Source organism: Dipodomys ordii, unplaced genomic scaffold (genome assembly GCF_000151885.1).
Source record: "Dipodomys ordii isolate 6190 unplaced genomic scaffold, Dord_2.0 Scaffold7, whole genome shotgun sequence".
Lineage (NCBI taxonomy): Eukaryota > Metazoa > Chordata > Mammalia > Rodentia > Heteromyidae > Dipodomys > Dipodomys ordii.
In genome coordinates this window covers 17221101-17238957 of record NW_012267223.1, presented here as the reverse complement: position 1 = coordinate 17238957, position 17857 = coordinate 17221101, and the positions used below count along the sequence as shown (strand labels likewise).

The window sequence follows — 17857 nt, the reverse complement described above, 5'->3', positions numbered from 1 at the left end:
TCTCTCCTGCCCGGGCTGGCTTTGAACCGCGATCCTCAGATCTCAGCCTCCTGAGTAGCTAGGATTACAGGCGTGAGCCACCAGCGCCCGGCAGACTTGAGCTTTTAAAAAAAGCTCAGTGACAGTGCATAGGCTGAGTCCAACCTCCAGTAACCAGCACATACACACACACACAGTTCATTTTCCCAAGCACAGAGAGATAGATATTAGGTAAAGCTGGGGAATAGGGCTTTCTCAGGACATCCAATAGCATGAGGTAAATGCAGGGAGGAACTCATCTCACCTTCCAGAACTAACCCTCAAATATTGTGGGCAGTGCCAGGTTTGTGGGACCCGCATCTACTACTCACAGAACAATCATTTATGCAGTGTCACCCAGCTATCTAGTGACAGAGCCTGCAAGTCATGCCTGGGACCCCAGAGTAGGGATACCAGCCATGGTGCCATGTTCCCTGAGCACCATCAGAGACAGTGCATGTGTTTAATTAGTCCTTTCGTGTTTTGTTCTGTTTTGCTTGGCTTTTTCACTCAAGATTGGCACGCCACCACTTGGGCCATCCCTCCCACTTGCGGTGTTGAGCTCACTAGGAAGACATCCCTTTACATGCCTCATGATTCTCTAATTTACTTGCAGCCTTAACTGGAAATAATTTGTCATATAGTGATCCTGCCCCAGATTTAGAGTTCCAGGGAAATTTGAAGTCACTCTGAGGATCAAAGTGGCACTGAGTGGACTCTTCCTGACCTCAGCTGAGCCAAGGTTCCCAGAGTAGGGCAAAAGTCCCCTCGGGCCAGACTCCACCCTCAGCCATCCCTTCCAACTGGCCCAGCTCCTCCAAGCCAGGACCTTTCCTCCTCCTCTCAGTGTCTGGAGGAAGAGTCAACCCTAGTCCTAGGCAGTGTGGGACTAGGCATGTGTGGACTCTGTGCCACAATCTTTGCAATCCAGTGCCATCTTTCCTAGCCAGGGCTGTAGAGGGATTCTGCAGCTCTGCACACTCAGTCCTCCACACACTCAGGCCTTAGGGGACAAGAAAAGGGTGGGGCAGGAGAAAGTGTCCGGGAGAAGAGAGAATGGGGGGGGGGGGGGGGGGAAGGAGGAAGGAAGGGAGGGAGGGAGAGAGACCTGAGCTGTTCAGGTGTGTTTCCTTCCTGCCTCGGTCCTCTCAGGAAATTGCACGTGAGGCCCAAGTTTAGGGCCAGCAGAGGAACGATTATGGACACAGATCCCAATCTCCCACACTACTTGACCCTGGAAACCACACTGGAGGATCCAGGCAGAGACACTGGGGAGGGATGGGAGGAAGCCAGTGTGTTTGGAGTGACCAACTAAAGTTTACTTAGCCGGACCTTGGCGCCCCGAGATATGATACTCTTTGTTTCAGCTGTCTCTCTGCTCCCCCCCCCGCCCCGCGGGGTCTCCCTTCTATCTGGCAGGCTTTGGGGGTGCTTCTCCTTTGGCCTCTGGCTCACAACCTGGGGTGTGTATATGGAGGGGGGGATACCACGTGACCCACGCGCTAAATGGGGAGCAGGGGACGCACCAGCCTTGGCCTTGGCATCTGAATTAACGCACGGATGACTTTTATGAAGTTAACAAATTTGTTGCTCTCCTCCCTGCCCGCCCCCCACCTCCACCCCCAAATTCAGGCCTCCCGATGGCTGGGAAGGAAGAGGCCCTGTCTGGGGCTGCAGCCCTGGCTTTCGGATCCAGAGGAAAGAGCCGGGCAATTCCTGGAGAGTGGGCCGGGAGGGCTGTGGGGGGACCCCACCGCGAGGGTGGCCCCGGGCGCAGATTCGCCACCTCTTGGCCTCTCCTGGCCTCTCCTGGCCCCGCCCCGCAGGGTCCCAGTCCTCCGCACCCCATAGGCAGAGGCGACCCTCCCCGCCTCCTCGCCCGCTCCGCGATCGCCCCGCCTCAATTCGCTTTAAAAGTTTGCTCTGCTCGGGCGGGGACGCGCGGCCCAAGCGAGCCATGGCTGTGTGTCTCGGGATGCTGCGTCTGGGGAGACTGTGCGCCCGCAGTCTGGGGGTGCAGGGGACCCGCGCCACCCTTTCTCGGGGTTGGCCGGAAGCGAAGTGGCCATATGTGCGCGCTCTCAGGTACCGGGCCCGGGAAGAGAGGGGGCTGGGCAGTTTCTCCCCTCCCCTGCCTGCCCCCCTCCCCCACCCTGCAGGAAAAAACTCGGGGGTCCCGCTGGTAAAGCCTTCACTGGGGATTGGCTTCACTCCAGCTAGCAACCCCAGGCTGTCCAGTTTTGGAGGCCGCACACTGAGGAGGAGGTACCCCCCCTCCTGCCCCCTTCCCCCCTCCCCTAGCACTTAGGTAACTAAAAAACTGGAGATGGGGGGTGGGGAGGGAGCTGCTGTGGTCCTGCTCGGACTCTGAGTTCTAGATCAGAGTCTAGATAGTTGTTTTCCTGGCATACTGGGCCAGGCATTGTAGACCAACTTTGGCTGTCTATCCTGAGGGGCAGGGGCAAGGGCCAAGACTTGGGCCTAGCCCTCAGGACACCGCCTCTGAGTTGGGTCCCTTTCAAAGATCAATTTGGGGATCAGTCCAAAGTGTCTCCTACTCAGTCCTCTAAAGATGGCAGTCTCTCCTATTTCTTTCCAATATTCAAGTAGGAGTATCTGCTCCTGGGCCTACTTTCTTGTCTTCAATGCAAAGCTGGGAAGGGGGCTGGCATGTCAGGATGTAAGTAGAAGCTGGTGTCTCAGGAGATTGTAATGGGAAAATCCCAGGTTATGCTGTGGGACAGGGTCAGTGTGATGTATCTTCACCAGCTAGCAGGGGGGTGCCTGCACAGCCCAGCCTTCCCTGCCACCCAGCCCCAGGCTCCATTGTCCACAGCACATGGGCCTGGCTGTGGACAGAGGAGCAGCAGTCTACACAGAGTGGTGTTTTTGGGGACTAGAGCTGATATTTGAAAACAGAACATTAAATGTTGGAGTATTGAAAAGAGAAGTTTGAGAGACAGATTTTTTTTTGTATCTTAAAAATTTATTTATTTATTGCCAGAAATCAAGCTCATTCTTGAACTTTTTTTTTTTTGGTTCCTGGAAACTCTCAGAAACTAGAAGTGTGCAATATTATTATTTATTTTTCTGTATTGTAGATTTAACTCAGAGCCTCCCTTGTGCCAGATCAATACCACTCAGCTACACTCCCACACTACATGCAATACTTCATTTACTATTTGTTAACATTATTATTCTCATTATTATTATTAATGATACCAGGGTTTGAATTTAGGGTTTCAAACTTCCTAGGCTGGTGCTGTACCACTTTAGCCACATCTCCACAGTGGCTTTTATTTGGTTGTTCATGGGGCTTGAAATCAGGGTCTGGGAGCTGTCCCTGAGCTCTTCTGCACAAGGCTAGCACTCTACCACTTTGAGCCACAGCACCACTTCTGTTTTTTTAGTGGTTAATTGGAGATGAGTCTCACGGGGACTTTTCTGCCCTGGCTGGCTTTGAACTATGATCCTCAGATCTCAGCTTCCTGAGTAGTTAGGATTACAGGAGTGAACCACTAGTACCCAGCTTCCCTCACTCTGTGTGTGTGTGTGTGTGTGTGTGTGTGTGTGTGTGTGTGTGTGTATGGTGGTACAAGGGCTTGAACTCAGAGGTTGGGCTCTGTCTCTTAGATTTTGAGCTAGTGAGCTCCACTTCTGATGGCTAGCGAGGTAAGACTCTCACAGACTTTTCCTGTCCTGGCTAGCTTTGAATTGATATTCTCAGATCGTAGCCTCCTCAGCATGAGTCACTAGCACCTGGCTACCCCGGCTTTTTGCTAGTTATTTTGGAGATGGAGTCCTTCGAACTCGTCTGCCAAGACCTGCCTAAAACTGATCCTCCAGGCCTCACTCTCCTGAGTACAGGTGTATGCCACAAGTGCCTGGCTGCATACAGTACTTTAACAGGGCTTTACCGTATATTTTGTGGAAACTCAGGGTATCCTGGCTGGGGAGTGAATGGAATCTGAATGAAGGGAGCTGAGTACCCTTCTAGCCTGCCCCTCTGTGTTTCTCCTCCCTACAATGCCTACTTATACTTCCTGCACACACCCCTACCCTCACCTCCAACCCTCAGGACTTGAGACCTCTAAATAAATAAAATTAATTCCAAAAGTATATATAGGTGCTGCATTAAATCAGGCAGCTAGAGCTACTTAACAACGTTTTGACCTTTGACATTTTTGTGTGTAAACAAAGTAGGTTACTTACCTCTTCCACACCTGTGATCTCAAAAGGTCTGGGAGCCAGGCCTCAGGGAAATCGCCTTTTAAGAAGAGCCTTTGGTCTCATAAGAGAGTTCCTGAGAGTCTGGCCTAATTTCTTCCCATCCCCCTGACCCCATATCGTCCTTGTAGGCCCTTGAAGCTTCAGACAACTTAGACGTTCAGTACACATTGTTTTTTTTAAAATTGTTATTGTAAAGGTGATATACAGAGGGGTTACAGTTACATAAATCAGGTAATGAGTGCAATTCCTTTTCTCAGTACATATTCTTGAGAACATTTGCTGTGGAGCCTCTAGTGGGCATTGTGAGAATAAAACCAAGGAACTTGGCAGTCTGGTGACAGGAAGAACTAAATCAAAATGATCACTGTAGAGTGTTACGGGCCTTGTGGGAAAGGAAGCTCCTGGACTTCTGTTTTCTATGCTTTCAGAGCATGACCTACTCAGAAAGGTCATGCTCAAAAAGCAGCTGCTTTTCTGCTAGCCAACAACTCCAGGCATGTCACTTCAAGTTCCTGGTTTTGCCTGACAAGAGCAAGAATTTGAAGGTAGATTATTACCACCACTACCACCCCATCCTGCCTCCCTGGTCCTGGGGCTTGAACTTAGGGCCTGGGCACTGTGCCTGAGCCTCTTTGTGCTCAAAGCTATCGTACTGACACTTGAGCCACAGTGCCACTTCCGGCTTTTTCTGAGTAGTTTATTGGAGACTAGAGTCTCAACGACTTTCCTGCTGGGACTGGCTTTGAGTAGCTAGGATTACAACTGTGAGCCACTGGCGCCAGTTTAAGGCAGGTTATCTTGGATGACAGCCCTGGCTACTCTAACTACTCTTGAGTGGCCTTGGACAAGTTACTTTGAACTTGGTTAGTTTGTTGCTAAAAAATATCTGCTTGCTAGATTGGCTAGTAGATGAACTTAAAGCCTGCTTCCCAACCTTTTTTTTTTTCTTTTTTTTAAAATTGTGCCAGTACTAGAGCTTGAACTCAGAGCTTTATGCCCTTAGCTTTTTTGTTGTTGTTGTTCAAGGCTGGTTGGCCCTCTACCACTTGAGCCACACCTCTACTTCTGGCTTTTTCCCCCCTGGTTATTAGAGATAAGAGTCCTGGATTTTTCTTCCCCTAGCTGGCTTGGAACCATGATCTTCAGATCTCAGACTCCTACATGTATGAGTCACTGGTACCTGGCCTAATACTTGATCTAGTATTCATCTTTTTTTTTTTTCTGGTCCAGTCGTAGGGCTTGAACTCTGGGCCTGGGCGCTATCCCTCAGCTCTTCAGCTCAAGGCTAGTGCTCTACCACTTGAGCCACAGCGCCACTTCTGGCTTTTTTTCTTTTTGCTTATGTGGTGCTGAGGAATTGAACCCAGGGCCTCATGCATGCAAGGCAAGCGCTCTACCACTGAGCCACCTTCCCAGCCCCTGTACCTTTGATTCTTATCAAGGGAAAAGTATCTTAAGTCAGCCCCACACCTGATCCCTAGAGACTCCTGAAACATCTCAAGGGGAAATTTGGAATAATGACATCTCCTAGATAAAAGTATTTCAGGCTTTCATAAATTTCTCCTATCTTTTTTTCCAGTGCTGGGGAATCTAACCCAGGGCCTTGTACATACTAGAGAAATCCTCTACCCCTGAGTTACACTTCCAGCCCCTCCTCTCCCCTCCCCACTTCCCAGCCTCCTGTCTTCTTGGAAGGGTTTGCTGAACCCAAATCACAACTTTTGGTGTGCTTTTTCTACACATCCATAAATATACATACATAGGTATTTCCATTGGAGCTACTCAAAGTAAAGCCTCCACCAGTAGAGTATCTTGTGCAGTATCTTTATTGTAGCTCTTACTCCTTTGTAGTCTTTGTCTTTCCTAGGCTGTAGATTCCCTCAGAGAGGTTATATTGGGTGGTGATCATGAGGTTTTATGGTATAATTACATGTAGTTAAATTTCACAGATCTTAAGTATATTGTTCAGTGAGTTTTAATGGCCTTACTCTTTCGTTATTGATGTTCTTCTTGATCTAAGGGAATACCACAGAACTGAACAATTTATAAGAGATAGAGGCTCACTTAGCTCCTCGCCCTAGAGGCTAGGAATGCAAGAGCATCACACTGGCCTCTGCTGAGCACAGGCAAGAGCCTTCCCTCTGGGTCATGACTTGTAAAGGAGATCACATGGTGAAACAGATCAGATATGCCCAGGAGAGCACTTAAAAACAAGGCAACTTGGGGCTGGGAAGGTGGCTTAGTGGTAGAGTGCTTGCCTAGCATGCATGAAGCCCTAGGTTCTATTCCTCAGTACCATATATAAACAGAAAAAGTCGGAAGTGGCACTGTGGCTAGCCATGTGCAAAAAAAAAAAAAAAATCTTAGGGACAGTGCCCAAGCCCTGAGTTCAAGTCCCAGGACTGGCAAAACAAACAAGACAAGGCAACTCCCTCCATAACCTATGTATCCAGGAATGGATCACTCCATTTATAAGGGTGGTGCTTTCACCATTCAATCATGTTTCCAGGGTCCCACTTACAAGTACCACTTATATATATACATCCATATATGTATATACACACATATCTACATATATATGTATATATGTAATATGACTTTGGAGAGTAAGTATCCAATATGAGAAATTTGGGGATACCTATATTATTGTTTAACACCTCAAGATACAGGACAATCTTTTATTCTTTCCCTCCCTTCCTCTCCCCTTTTTTTCTTTCTCTCTCTTTTTTTCCCTTTCTTTCTTTACTTTGCAGTCCTGTGGTTAAACTCAGGACTTTGCACTTGCTAGACAAATGCTCTTCTATTTGAGCCACAATACCAGCCCTTTTTGCTTTAGTAACTTTTTTTTTTTTTTGGTCTGGTCATGGGACCTGAACTCTGGGCCTGGGTGCTGTCCCTGTGCTCTTCAACTCAAGGCTAGCACTCTACCACTTGAGCCACAGTGCCACTTCCTGATTTTTTCTTTTTTTTGCTTATGTAGTGCTGAGGAATCAAACCCAGGGCCTCATGCATGCAAGGTAAGCACTCTACCACTGAGCCACCTTCCCAGCCCATGCTTTAGTAACTTTTTGAATAAGGTCTTGAATTTTTACCTGGTTTGGCTTGGACTGTGATCTTCTTTTTTTTTTTGTCGGTAGTGGGGCCTGAACTCTGGGCCTGGGCACTGTCCCTCAGCTCTTCAGCTCAAGGCTAGTGCTCTACCACTTGAGCCACAGCGCCACTTCCAGCTTTTTTCCTTTTGCTTATGTGGTGCTGAGGAATCGAACCCAGGGCCTCACGCATGCAAGGCAAGCGCTCTACCACTGAGCCACCTTCCCAGCCCCTTGTTCATTACTTTTAACTCATTCAATTAGTCATTCTTCTGAGTACCTCTTTTGTTTCAGGCACTGGGAATAAAGCAGTGAATACATTTGTTGCTAACTAGAGTCAGGAGAATATTTTCTTTAAAACTTCCTTGTTCCTGATTTCTCTTATGAAGTGGAATTTCTCTTATGAAGTTTGAATATCTATGGGGCAGCTCTCTAAGAGCATCTTTAGGTAGGATTATGCTTTGTCTCTTGTCCCCCTGTAGCTCCCCCTGGCTTTAGTCCACTTGGCCACCAAGGGCTTTGAATTCTGCAGTCCCCAACCTAAGTAGCTGATAGCTCCAACACACATTTTCTTCAAATTCCTGGGGACCAACTGGCTCTTCTCCAACTCCCTAAGCTCCCTCTTTCCACATTCTCTCCCTCTCTGTCCCTCACCCCCTTCTCTCTCTCACACACAAGCACACACACACACACACACATACACACATACCTACTTTTCCTAAAATCTCTCCACATCTCTGTAGGAACATAAAAAAAGGAAACAGTTGCCCTTCTTGAACATATGTGGGATATGGGGTGTTGGCAGGGAAGAAGAATCTGTGTGTTTCTGCTTGTGCTTCTGAAGTGATTAAATGGCACGGGTGGTTTTAGTGTTTATGAGCAAATTGTATTGATAAACGTTTCTATAACTTGTTTAATTGCGTGGAACAGTTACCTGGTTCCCCCTCAATGCTACCCTACCCTCATTGATTTTTATTTTTTTAGGATCAGTTATAGAAAGTGTGGAAGAGGTAAAGTTGAAGATATTCTCTGGTAATCAGCCAAAGTGGCAGGAATAGAAACTGTCTCTTAAGTACTCCTGTCCTGGGTGGGATGGGCAGGGCGGGCTGGCTGTGACAGTTGAGGCTGTCCTTACTGGATTCCCAGCTTCCGGTTCAGCAAGTTTCCATCCCTGCAGATCCGTGGCCTCTCTGCCCTTCAGCTTTCTTAAGAATGGGTTATTAGGGCTGGGAATGTGCCTTAGTGGTAGAATGCTTGCCTAACATACATAAAGCCCTGGATTTGATTCTGTAGTATCACATAAGCAGAAAATGCAGGAAGTAACACTGTGGCTCAGGTAGTAGAGTGCTAGCCTTAAGCAAAAGAAGCTCAGGGACAGTGCCCAGGCTCTGAGTTCAAGCCCCAGGACTGGCAAAAAAAAAAAAGCAAGCAAGCAAGCAAGCAAGGAAGGAAGGAAGGAAGGAAGAACGAAAAAAGAAAAAAAAAAGAATGGGTCCTTATAAGTCTCACCGGTATTTTTTATGTTTAATTATTATTATTATTATTTTGGGTCCGGTTGTGGGGCCTGAACTCTGGGCCTGGGCGCTGTCCCTCAGCTCTTCAGCTCAAGGCTAGCGCTCTACCACTTGAGCCACAGCGTCACTTCCGGCTTTTTTCTTTTTGCCTATATGGTGCTGAGGAATCGAACCCAGGGCCTCTGGCATGCAAGGCAAGCGCTCTACCACTGAGCCACCTTCCCAGCCCTATGTTTAATTATTTTATTTTTGTTAGTTGTGGGGCTTGAACTCAGGGCCTGCCAGCTCTCTACCACTTGAGCCATAGCACCACTTCTGGTTTTTGAGTGGTTAACTGGAGATAAGAGTCTCGAGGGGACTTTTCTGCCTGGGATGGCTTTGAACTTCGATCCTCAGATCTCAGCTTCCTGAGTAGCTAAGATTACAGACATGAGCCACTGGTACCTGTTTTGTTTTTTAATATTAGATTCATGAGTATCAAAGGAATCCCTGGTTGAGAGTGATGGTGACATAAAGAACAGAGTTTCTGGCCTAGTGCTGGTGGCTCATGCTTGTAATCCTAGCTACTCAGGAGGCTGAGATGTGAAGATTAGTTCAAGGCCTGCCTGAGCAGGGAAATCTGTGAGATTTTTTTTTGGGGGGGGTCAGGCATGGGGCTTGAACTCTGGGCCTTAGCTATCCCTTAGCTCTTCAGCTCAAAGCTAGCACTCTACCACTTGAGCCACAATGCCACTTCCCAGTTTTCTGGTGGTTAATTGGAGATAAGAGTCTCATGGACTTTCCTGCCTGGGCTGGCTTTGAACTGTGATCCTCAGATCTCAGCTTCCTGAGTAGCCAGGATTACAGGCGTGAGCCACCAGCACCTGGCTCCACCAGCTTTTGTCAGTCGTGGGGCTTGAACTCTGGGCCTGGGCGCTGTCCCTCAGCTCTTCAGCTCAAGGCTAGCACCCTATCACTTGAGCCACAGCGCCACTTCTGGCTTTTTTCTGCTTATGTGGTGCTGAGGAATCAAACCCAGGGCCTCATGCATGCGAGGCAAGCGCTCTACCACTGAGCCACCTTCCCAGCCCCTCCACCAGCTTTTTATAGGTTGAGATAGGTTCTTATGATTTTTTTTTATTGGCCTGGGCTAGCCTGGAACCTCAATTCTCCCAATCTCAGACTTCCAAGTACATAGAATTACATGTGTGAACCTCCTCTCCCAGCTTTGAGAGAGAGAGAGAGAATATGTGTGCACATGTAGGCTGAAGTTTGAGCCTAAAGGCTTGCATACTAAGCAACAGCTCTACCACTGAGAGCTATATTCCTAACCTAATGTTTGTTTGTTTACATGAGATGTAAGATTTATTCTAAGTCCAATTTTTCCCACTTTTCTTTTTAAACATCATAGGTTTTTTTTGTTTTGTTTTGGTCTTTGAGCTTGAGCTCTGGGCCTGAGCGCTGTCCCTGAGCTCTTCAGCTCAAGGTGAATGTTCTACTACTTTGAGCCACAGTTCCACTTGCAGTTTTCTGGTGGTTAATTGGAGATAAGTCTCTGGATTTTTCTGCCCTGGCTGGCTTTGAACTTCGACCCTCAGATCTCAGCCTCCTGAATAGAGCCTTCTGAATAGCTAGTATTAAAGGCGTGAGCCACTGGTACCTGACTTTATTTTTGTACTTTTACTGACCACTGCTAAAATGTCCGTGAATGAAGAAAATGACGACTTACTGCTCTTTTTTTAGTTTTTATTTTATTACTATTTTTTATTGTATTTGTCAGAATAGTACCCTCATTTTCTACAATAATAGCTGAACATTGTAGCTGGTATAAATATATCACTATGGGGCTGAGAAGGTGGCTCAGTGGTAGAGTGCTTGCCTTGCATGCATGAGGCCCTGGGTTCGATTCCTCAGCACCACATAAGCAAAAAGAAAAAAGCCGGAAGTGGCGCTGTGGCTCAAGTGGTAGAGCGCTAACCTTGAGCTGAAGAGCTGAGGGACAGTGCCCAGGCCCAGAGTTCAGGCCCCACGACTGGACCCCCCCAAAAAAATAAATAAATATATCACTATGTATGTAGGGAGATAAAAATAGCAACTTTAAGGTTGGGTGCTCACATTTGTAAACCTAGCTACTTAGGAAGCTGAGATCTGAGGATTGTGGTTCAAAGCCAGCCTGGGCAGCAAAGTCTATGGGACTCATCTTCAATTAATCGCCAATAAGCTAGAATTGGTGCTGTGACTCAAGTGGTAGAGTGCAGCCTTGAACCAAAAAGCTCAGAGACAGTGTCCAGGTCCTGAGTTCAAGCCCTAAATACCAGTAAACACATACATACAAAGTTAACTTTATTTTTTGCTAAAACAGCTATTATAGGTTCAGACTCAGCAGTTCAGTTTGTCCTCCTGGCCAAGCATCCATCAGCCAATCTATACTTATGTCCAGACCCACTAGCAGGCCAACCACTAGCATAGTGTCTAAGCAGATTAGGAAAACAAGCTCTCCCCCTCCCCCGTGCAGCGCTATAGCATGTGGCTTGATGCAAGGCAGATGGGGTGGGTGGTGTGCTGGGAAGGCAAGAGCAAAGGACATGGGAAAGAAGAGCTTACCACTGCCATGAGCTTAGAGAGGCATTGGATCATTTATCTAGAACACTAAAGTCTTTTTTATATCCTTCCTGTCATAAGTTTAATGTATATTGTATCAGAGAAGCATATATAAATATATTTCTGGTATTGGAGATTAAGCACAGTTTTTCTGCATGTTAAGAAAGCTCTATCCCTGAGCTGTATACATCTAGCCTGATGTTTTTACACACACACTCACACATATACACATATATTTGTACTAGTCCAGGGGCTTGAACTCGGAGCCTGAGTGCTGTCCCTGAGTTTTATTTATTTGTTTTTGTTTTTGTTTTTTTTTGGTCGGTTGTGGGGCTTGGTCTCTGGGCCTACATGCTATCCCTTAGCTCTTCGGCTCAAGGTGAGCACTCTACCACTTGAGCCATAGCACCACTTCTGGTTTTCTGTTGGTTAATTGGAGATAAGAGTTTCACAGCCTTTCCTGGCAAGTCTGGCTTTGAATGGTGATCCTCAGATCTCAGTCTCTTGAGTAGCTAGGATTACAGGTGTGAGCCACCGGTACCCAGCTGTTTTATATTTTTAATATGTCCCTGATTCCATAAGCAATGTTTGTGTGTGTGTGTGTGTACTAGAACTTGAACTCAGAGCGTCTTGCTTGGTTTTTCCACTCAAGGCTTGTGTACTACCTCTTGAACCACACCTCCATTTCTGGATTTTTGTTGGTTAATTGGAGATTAGAGTTTCTTGGATTTGTCTGCCTCACCAGTCCATGATCTTCAGATCTTAGCCTCCTGAGTAGCTGGAATTACAGGTGTGAGCCACTGGCACTTGGCATATCATTTGGTTTATGAAGTTTACATTTGTTATACCTGTCAGTACTTGTGTTCATGCTACATGAGTAATACGTGCTCTTCGCCTACCTTTTTTTTTTTTTTTGTCTGTCGTAGGGCTTGAACTCTGGGCCTGGGTGCTGTCCCTCAGCTCTTCAACTCAAGGCGAGCGCTCTACCACTTGAGCTACAGCGCCATTTCCAGTTTTCTGGTAGTTTATTAGAGATAGGAGTCTCACGGTCTTTCCTGAATGGGGTTGGCTTTGAACTGTGATCCTCAGATCTCAGCCTCCTGAGTAGCTAGGATTACAGGCATGAGCCACCAGCGCCTGGCGATTCACCTAAATTTTTTTATTCATACATTTGTACTTTTTTTTTTTCTCTGCCAGTACTGGAGCTTGAACCCAGGGGCTGAGTGCTCTGTCCCTTAGTTTTTTTGCTCAAGGCTGGTACTCTACCACTTGAGTCACAGCTCCACTTCCAGCTTTTTGGTGATTAATTGGCAATATGAGTCTCTAGACTTTCCTGCCTAAGCTTGCTTTGATTGTGTTTTTTGGGTCCAGTCGTGGGGCCTGACCTCTGGGCCTGGGCGCTGTCCCTCAGCTCTTCAGCTCAAGGCTAGCACTCTACCACTTGAGTCACAGTGCCACTTCCGGCTTTTTTCTTTTTGCTTATGTGGTGCCGAGAAATCGAACCCAGGGCCTCATGCATGCAAGGCAAGCACTCTACCACTGAGCCACCTTCTCAGCCCCTTGCTTTGATTGTGGATCCTCAGATCTCAGCCTCCTGAGTAGCTAGGATTATAGGCAAGAGGCACTAGCATCCAGCTGCAGGACCGAATCTGTAACAGTGGAGTTGCTGTGTTGAACAGAGGATTTTTTTCAGCTCTCTTGGATATTGTCCTGGAAATCCCGGACTACTGTGACTACAGCAGCAGCTAATGGTTGCCATTGTCCCAGTTCATTGCAATTCTTAGTATTAGGAGCACATGTTGTACTGTGCCACTCTGGAGGTCAAAGGGCAGCTCATTGTGATTTTAATTTACATTCTATGATTACCAATGAGATTGAGTATATTTTGCAGTGCTTATTGCTTATATTTTCTGTGCTTCTGTTCTTATTCTTTACTCATTTAGTTGTGTTGCATTATTTGTCCTTACTAATTTGTGTTTTTTGAATGCTGAGGATTAACCTCAAGGCCTTGCATATTCTACTCTAGAATTGAACCCAGGGCCTCATGCATGCAAGGCAAGCCCTCTACCACTGAGCCACCTTCCCTGTCCCTGGCTGTTTTGTTTTTTAAAGGCAGCTAAATATCAATCTTTTCTCTCTTATGTATACATTTTCTTTCTTTTGGGGCTGGGAAGGTGGCTCAGTGGTAGAGTGCATGCCTTGCATGCCAGAGGCCCTGGGTTTGATTCCTCAGCACCACATAAGCAAAAAGAAAAAAGCCGGAAGTGGCGCTGTGGCTCAAGTGGTAGAGCGCTAGCCTTGAGCTGAAGAGCTGAGGGACAGCACCCAGGCCCAGAGTTCAGGCCCCATGACTGGACCCAAAAAAACAAAAAAACAAACAATTCTTTTTGTGCTAGTACTGGAGGTTGAACTTTGGGCCTCACGCTACCACTTGAATCATGTATCTCTACTTCCATATGAAATGCAATTTATAAACCTAGGCAGTTGCTTGTATTTTGAGTAATGTGTGTTCTTGGCACCTGGAGACCAGTAGGGGAAAGGAACAGAGGTCATTATTAGATCAGGCCTTGAAACCAAACAGGATAGTGATTTCACTTTTAACTTCAAAGGCTCTGCTGATGACTGGCCTGACACTTTCCCAAGGGAGTAATGGCCTTGGCTGGAGAACTGCCGCTGTGGGGCTATAGGTACTGCAGGCACTGGTTTCTGGGCATTAAGAGGCCTTGTCCATGGCCCGAAGCAGTGAGGCCTCCAGTAGGAGCAGGATCTACCTGCCAACCTCTGATCCAAGTTCCCAGCAGGTAATATGTGCAGGAGGAAAAACAAACAGTTTCTCCCCTTAGACCTGTTTGCTTAGGTGTTAGCAATTGCCCTTATTCCAAGTGGCTCCTTCAGGGCACAGCTCTGCTGTGTGTGTTCTGGATCAGACACTATCAGAATGGTTTAGTCCTTCTATTTTAGGCCAGCCCTAAGATGTCACAACTGCCCATCTAGATTCCCTAAACCAGCCCAGCCAGATCACTTTTGTTGTTGTTGTTCAGGTTCCTCAAGGCTTTACATTGCTCTCACTAGGTCTGTACAGGCAGGCATTGACGGTTTGACATGTTTATGCCAGCAGAGGTGAGCTAGGACTATGAGAGCAGAAGAAGGGAAGTGTGAGGATGAATCAAAGCCACAAATGCCAGGCTCCAGTGGTTCAGTCCTAGCTACTCAGGAGACTAAAATCTGAGAGTCAACGTTTGAAGCCAGCCTGGGCAGGAAAGTACAGGACAATCTTTATCCCCAGTTAACCACTAGAAAGCCAGAAGTGGAACCTTGGCTCAAGTGGTAGAGCCACCAGCCTTGGGCAAAAAAGGGCAGCACCCAGGCCCTGAGTTTAAAGCCCAATACTGACACAAAGCCAAACAAAAGTGACAAGTAAATTATGGGATGAGTCTGTATATTTGAGGAGGACCTTGGTTGGAGGCTGTTGCTGAAAGGATTTTCAGAGGCTTGTGGCCTTCTGCAGGTCCCATCCCCAGGGAAGTCTGTGAATAGGCTGTGGTAGAAAGAGCAACATATTCAGAGAGGGATACAGGTTTGCCATCCATCAGTATCGGAACAAACCTCTTGCTTTTGCATTCTGAAAAAGTAGTATAAAGTCTGGTATAGTGTCCTAGAAGTTACTGGAGGCTGAGGCAGGAGGATCAAGTTCAAGGGCAGTCTGGGCAACTTAGGGAGAACCTGTCTCAAAATTTTGTTGCTGGGTACTGCTGGCTCACAACTGTAATCCTAGCTACTCAGGAGGCTGAGATCTAAAGATTGTGGTTCAAAGCCAGCTTGAGAATGGGCAGGAACATTTATAAGCCTCTTGTCTCCAGTAAACTACCAGAAAAGGGTAGGGAATGTGGCTCAGTGGTAAAGTGCTTGCCTTGCATGCATGAGGCCCTGGGTTCGATTCCTCAGCACCACATAAGCAAAAAGAAAAAAAGCCGGAAGTGACGCTGTGGCTCAAGTGGTAGAGTGCTAGCCTTGAGCTGAAGAGCTGAGGGACAGCGTCCAGTTCCAGAGTTCAGGCCCCACGACCGGACAAAAAAAAAAAAAAAAAACTACCAGAAAAGCCAAAAGTGGAGTTGTAGCTCAAGTGGTAGAGCACTAGCCTTGAGAAAAAGAAGAGCAAGGACAGCCTTGAGTTTAAAACCAGGACTAGCAACAATGAAAAAAAAAATGTTTTGAAGAAGAGCTGGGGATTATACAAAGACTTCTTGCGTATTCATTCACAATACTTAAAGAGGGGAAAGAAGAAGCCAGGAATGGTGGTACATACCTATGAATCCTAGCTACTCAGGAGGCCAAGGTAGAAGGATTGTGATTTGAGGCCAGCCCTGGGTAAAAACAAGATTCGATCAATAACAAAACAACGATCATTACCAAGGGGAAAAAAAAGAAGTGATAGGAATGTGGCTCAAGTATTAAAACACCTGCATAGCAAGCATGAAGCTCTGAATTCAAATTTTAATACTGCCCCCCCAAAAAAAATAGAAGGGGGGAGGGAAGAAAGGAAGGAAAGAGAATGAGAACAAACTGATGGGAAATAAGGAAATCCATTCAGTAGAGGAAGTACTTTGATCACAATTGGAAGTGGTTGCTCTGTTCATTTGAATGCAGTGTTTGTCAAAGGACAGAATTATAGCAGGCTTGTTTAAATATCTATATTAACTTTATTTTTGGTTCTAGAGTCAAGCAGCACTACATTCCATAACATCAAATAAATATAGGGCTGGGAAGGTGGCCCAGTGGTAGAGTGCTTGCCTTGCATGCCTGAGGCCCTGGGTTGGATTTGTCAGCACCACATGAGCAGAAAAATCTGGAAGTGATGCCATGGCTCAAGTGGTAGAGCACTAGCCTTGAGCTGAAGAACTGAGGGACAGCACCCTAGCCCAAAGTTCAGGCCCCACAATCAACAACAACAACAAAAGTGATACAGAAGAGTTTGGTCGCAAAGATAGAGAAGGGAAGAAACACAAAAGCAAAATCAATAGTGAATAAGTCTTTTCCAAGTTACTTTCCTTATATGGTCTAGACACAGAAAACTGTAGAAAAATACTTTTAGTTACAATCAGGTTATTTTAGGTTCTGTGTGTGCGTGTGCACATGCACACACATGCAAAGATTAAAGCAAAGCAGATTAATAGTATCCTGATTTGGAAATTTGGCTATTATTTTTCCTGGCTGCTTCTTTTTTTTTTTCTTGGGTGTCGTGGGGCTTGAACTCAGCCTGGGTGCTGTCCCTTAGCTCTTCATTTGAAGGCTGGCACTCTACCACTTGAGCCACAGCACCACTTCTGGCCTTATTTGTTTATGTGGTGCTGAGGAATCGAGCCCAGGGCACTCTACCATTGAGCCACCTTCCCAGCCCCATTCCCTGGCTTCTTGAAAGAGCTTAATTTTTACTGTGTTTTTGGTTTTTCATTTGTTTGTTTTTGCCTTCTTAGTGGATGTAAAATGGTGCTTCGGAGTGCTTTTTTTTTTTTTTTTTGCCGGTCATGGGGCTTGAACTCTGGGCCTGGATGTTGTCCCTCAGCTCTTCAGCTCAAGGCGAGTGCTTTACCGCTTGAACCACAGCACCACTTCCAGTTTTCTAGTGGTTTATTGAAGAGTCTCATGGACTTTCCTGCCCAGGCTGGCTTTGAACCATGATCCTCAGATCTCAGCCTCCTGAGTAGCTAGGATTACAAGCATGAGCCACCAGCACCCAGCTTTCATAGTGGTTTTAATTTGCATTTCATATGCTTTATTTGACATTCATATATCTTCTTTGCAGAGATGTTTATTCAAATTCCTTTACTTTTTTTTTTTTCTCACATTGTGGTGCTGGGAATAGAGCCTCATACATGCTAGGCTAGCACTCTACCACCAAGCCACACCTCCGGTCTCCTTGCCTATGTGTGAATTATGTCCATTGTATGTGTGTGTGTGTGTGTGTGTGTGTGTGCGCGCGCGCGCGTGCGTGTGTGTGCGTGAGCGTGCGTGTATGTGTGTGCCCCTGCGCCAGTACTCTACCACTTGAACCACAGTTCCACTTCTGGCTTTTTTGGTGGTTAGAGATAAGAGTCTCATGGACTTTTCTGGGATGGCTTTGACCCATGATCCTTAGCTCTCAACCTCCTGAGTAGCTAGGATTATAGTCATGAGCCCAGTAGCTAGGATTATAAGAGTGAGCCACTGATGTCCTACTCTGTCATTTATTTGTTATTTATTTATTTTCTGACTCTGGGCCTAGGCACTGTCCTTCAGCTCTTCAGCTCAAGGTGAGAACTCTACCACTTGAGCCACAGCACCACTTCTGGTTTTCTGGTCGTTAATTGTAGATAAGATTCTCACAGACTTTGCTGCCCGGGCTGGCTTTGAACCTTGATCCTCAGATCGCAGCCTCCTGAGTAGCTG

The 17857-nt window shown here is 46.6% G+C and overlaps 1 protein-coding gene across 1 annotated transcript in view; it reads left to right on the top strand.

Annotated features, from left to right (window-relative positions):
* The first annotated feature begins 1937 nt into the window (after positions 1-1937).
* The window catches only part of Acsf2 (acyl-CoA synthetase family member 2), a 32870-nt gene continuing 16950 nt past the window's right edge, over positions 1938-17857 (top strand). The window contains exon 1 of the mRNA XM_013008779.1: positions 1938-2103. Coding sequence (XP_012864233.1) covers positions 1976-2103 — 128 coding nt within the window. The 5' untranslated portion in view covers positions 1938-1975. The remainder of the gene's footprint in view (positions 2104-17857) is intronic.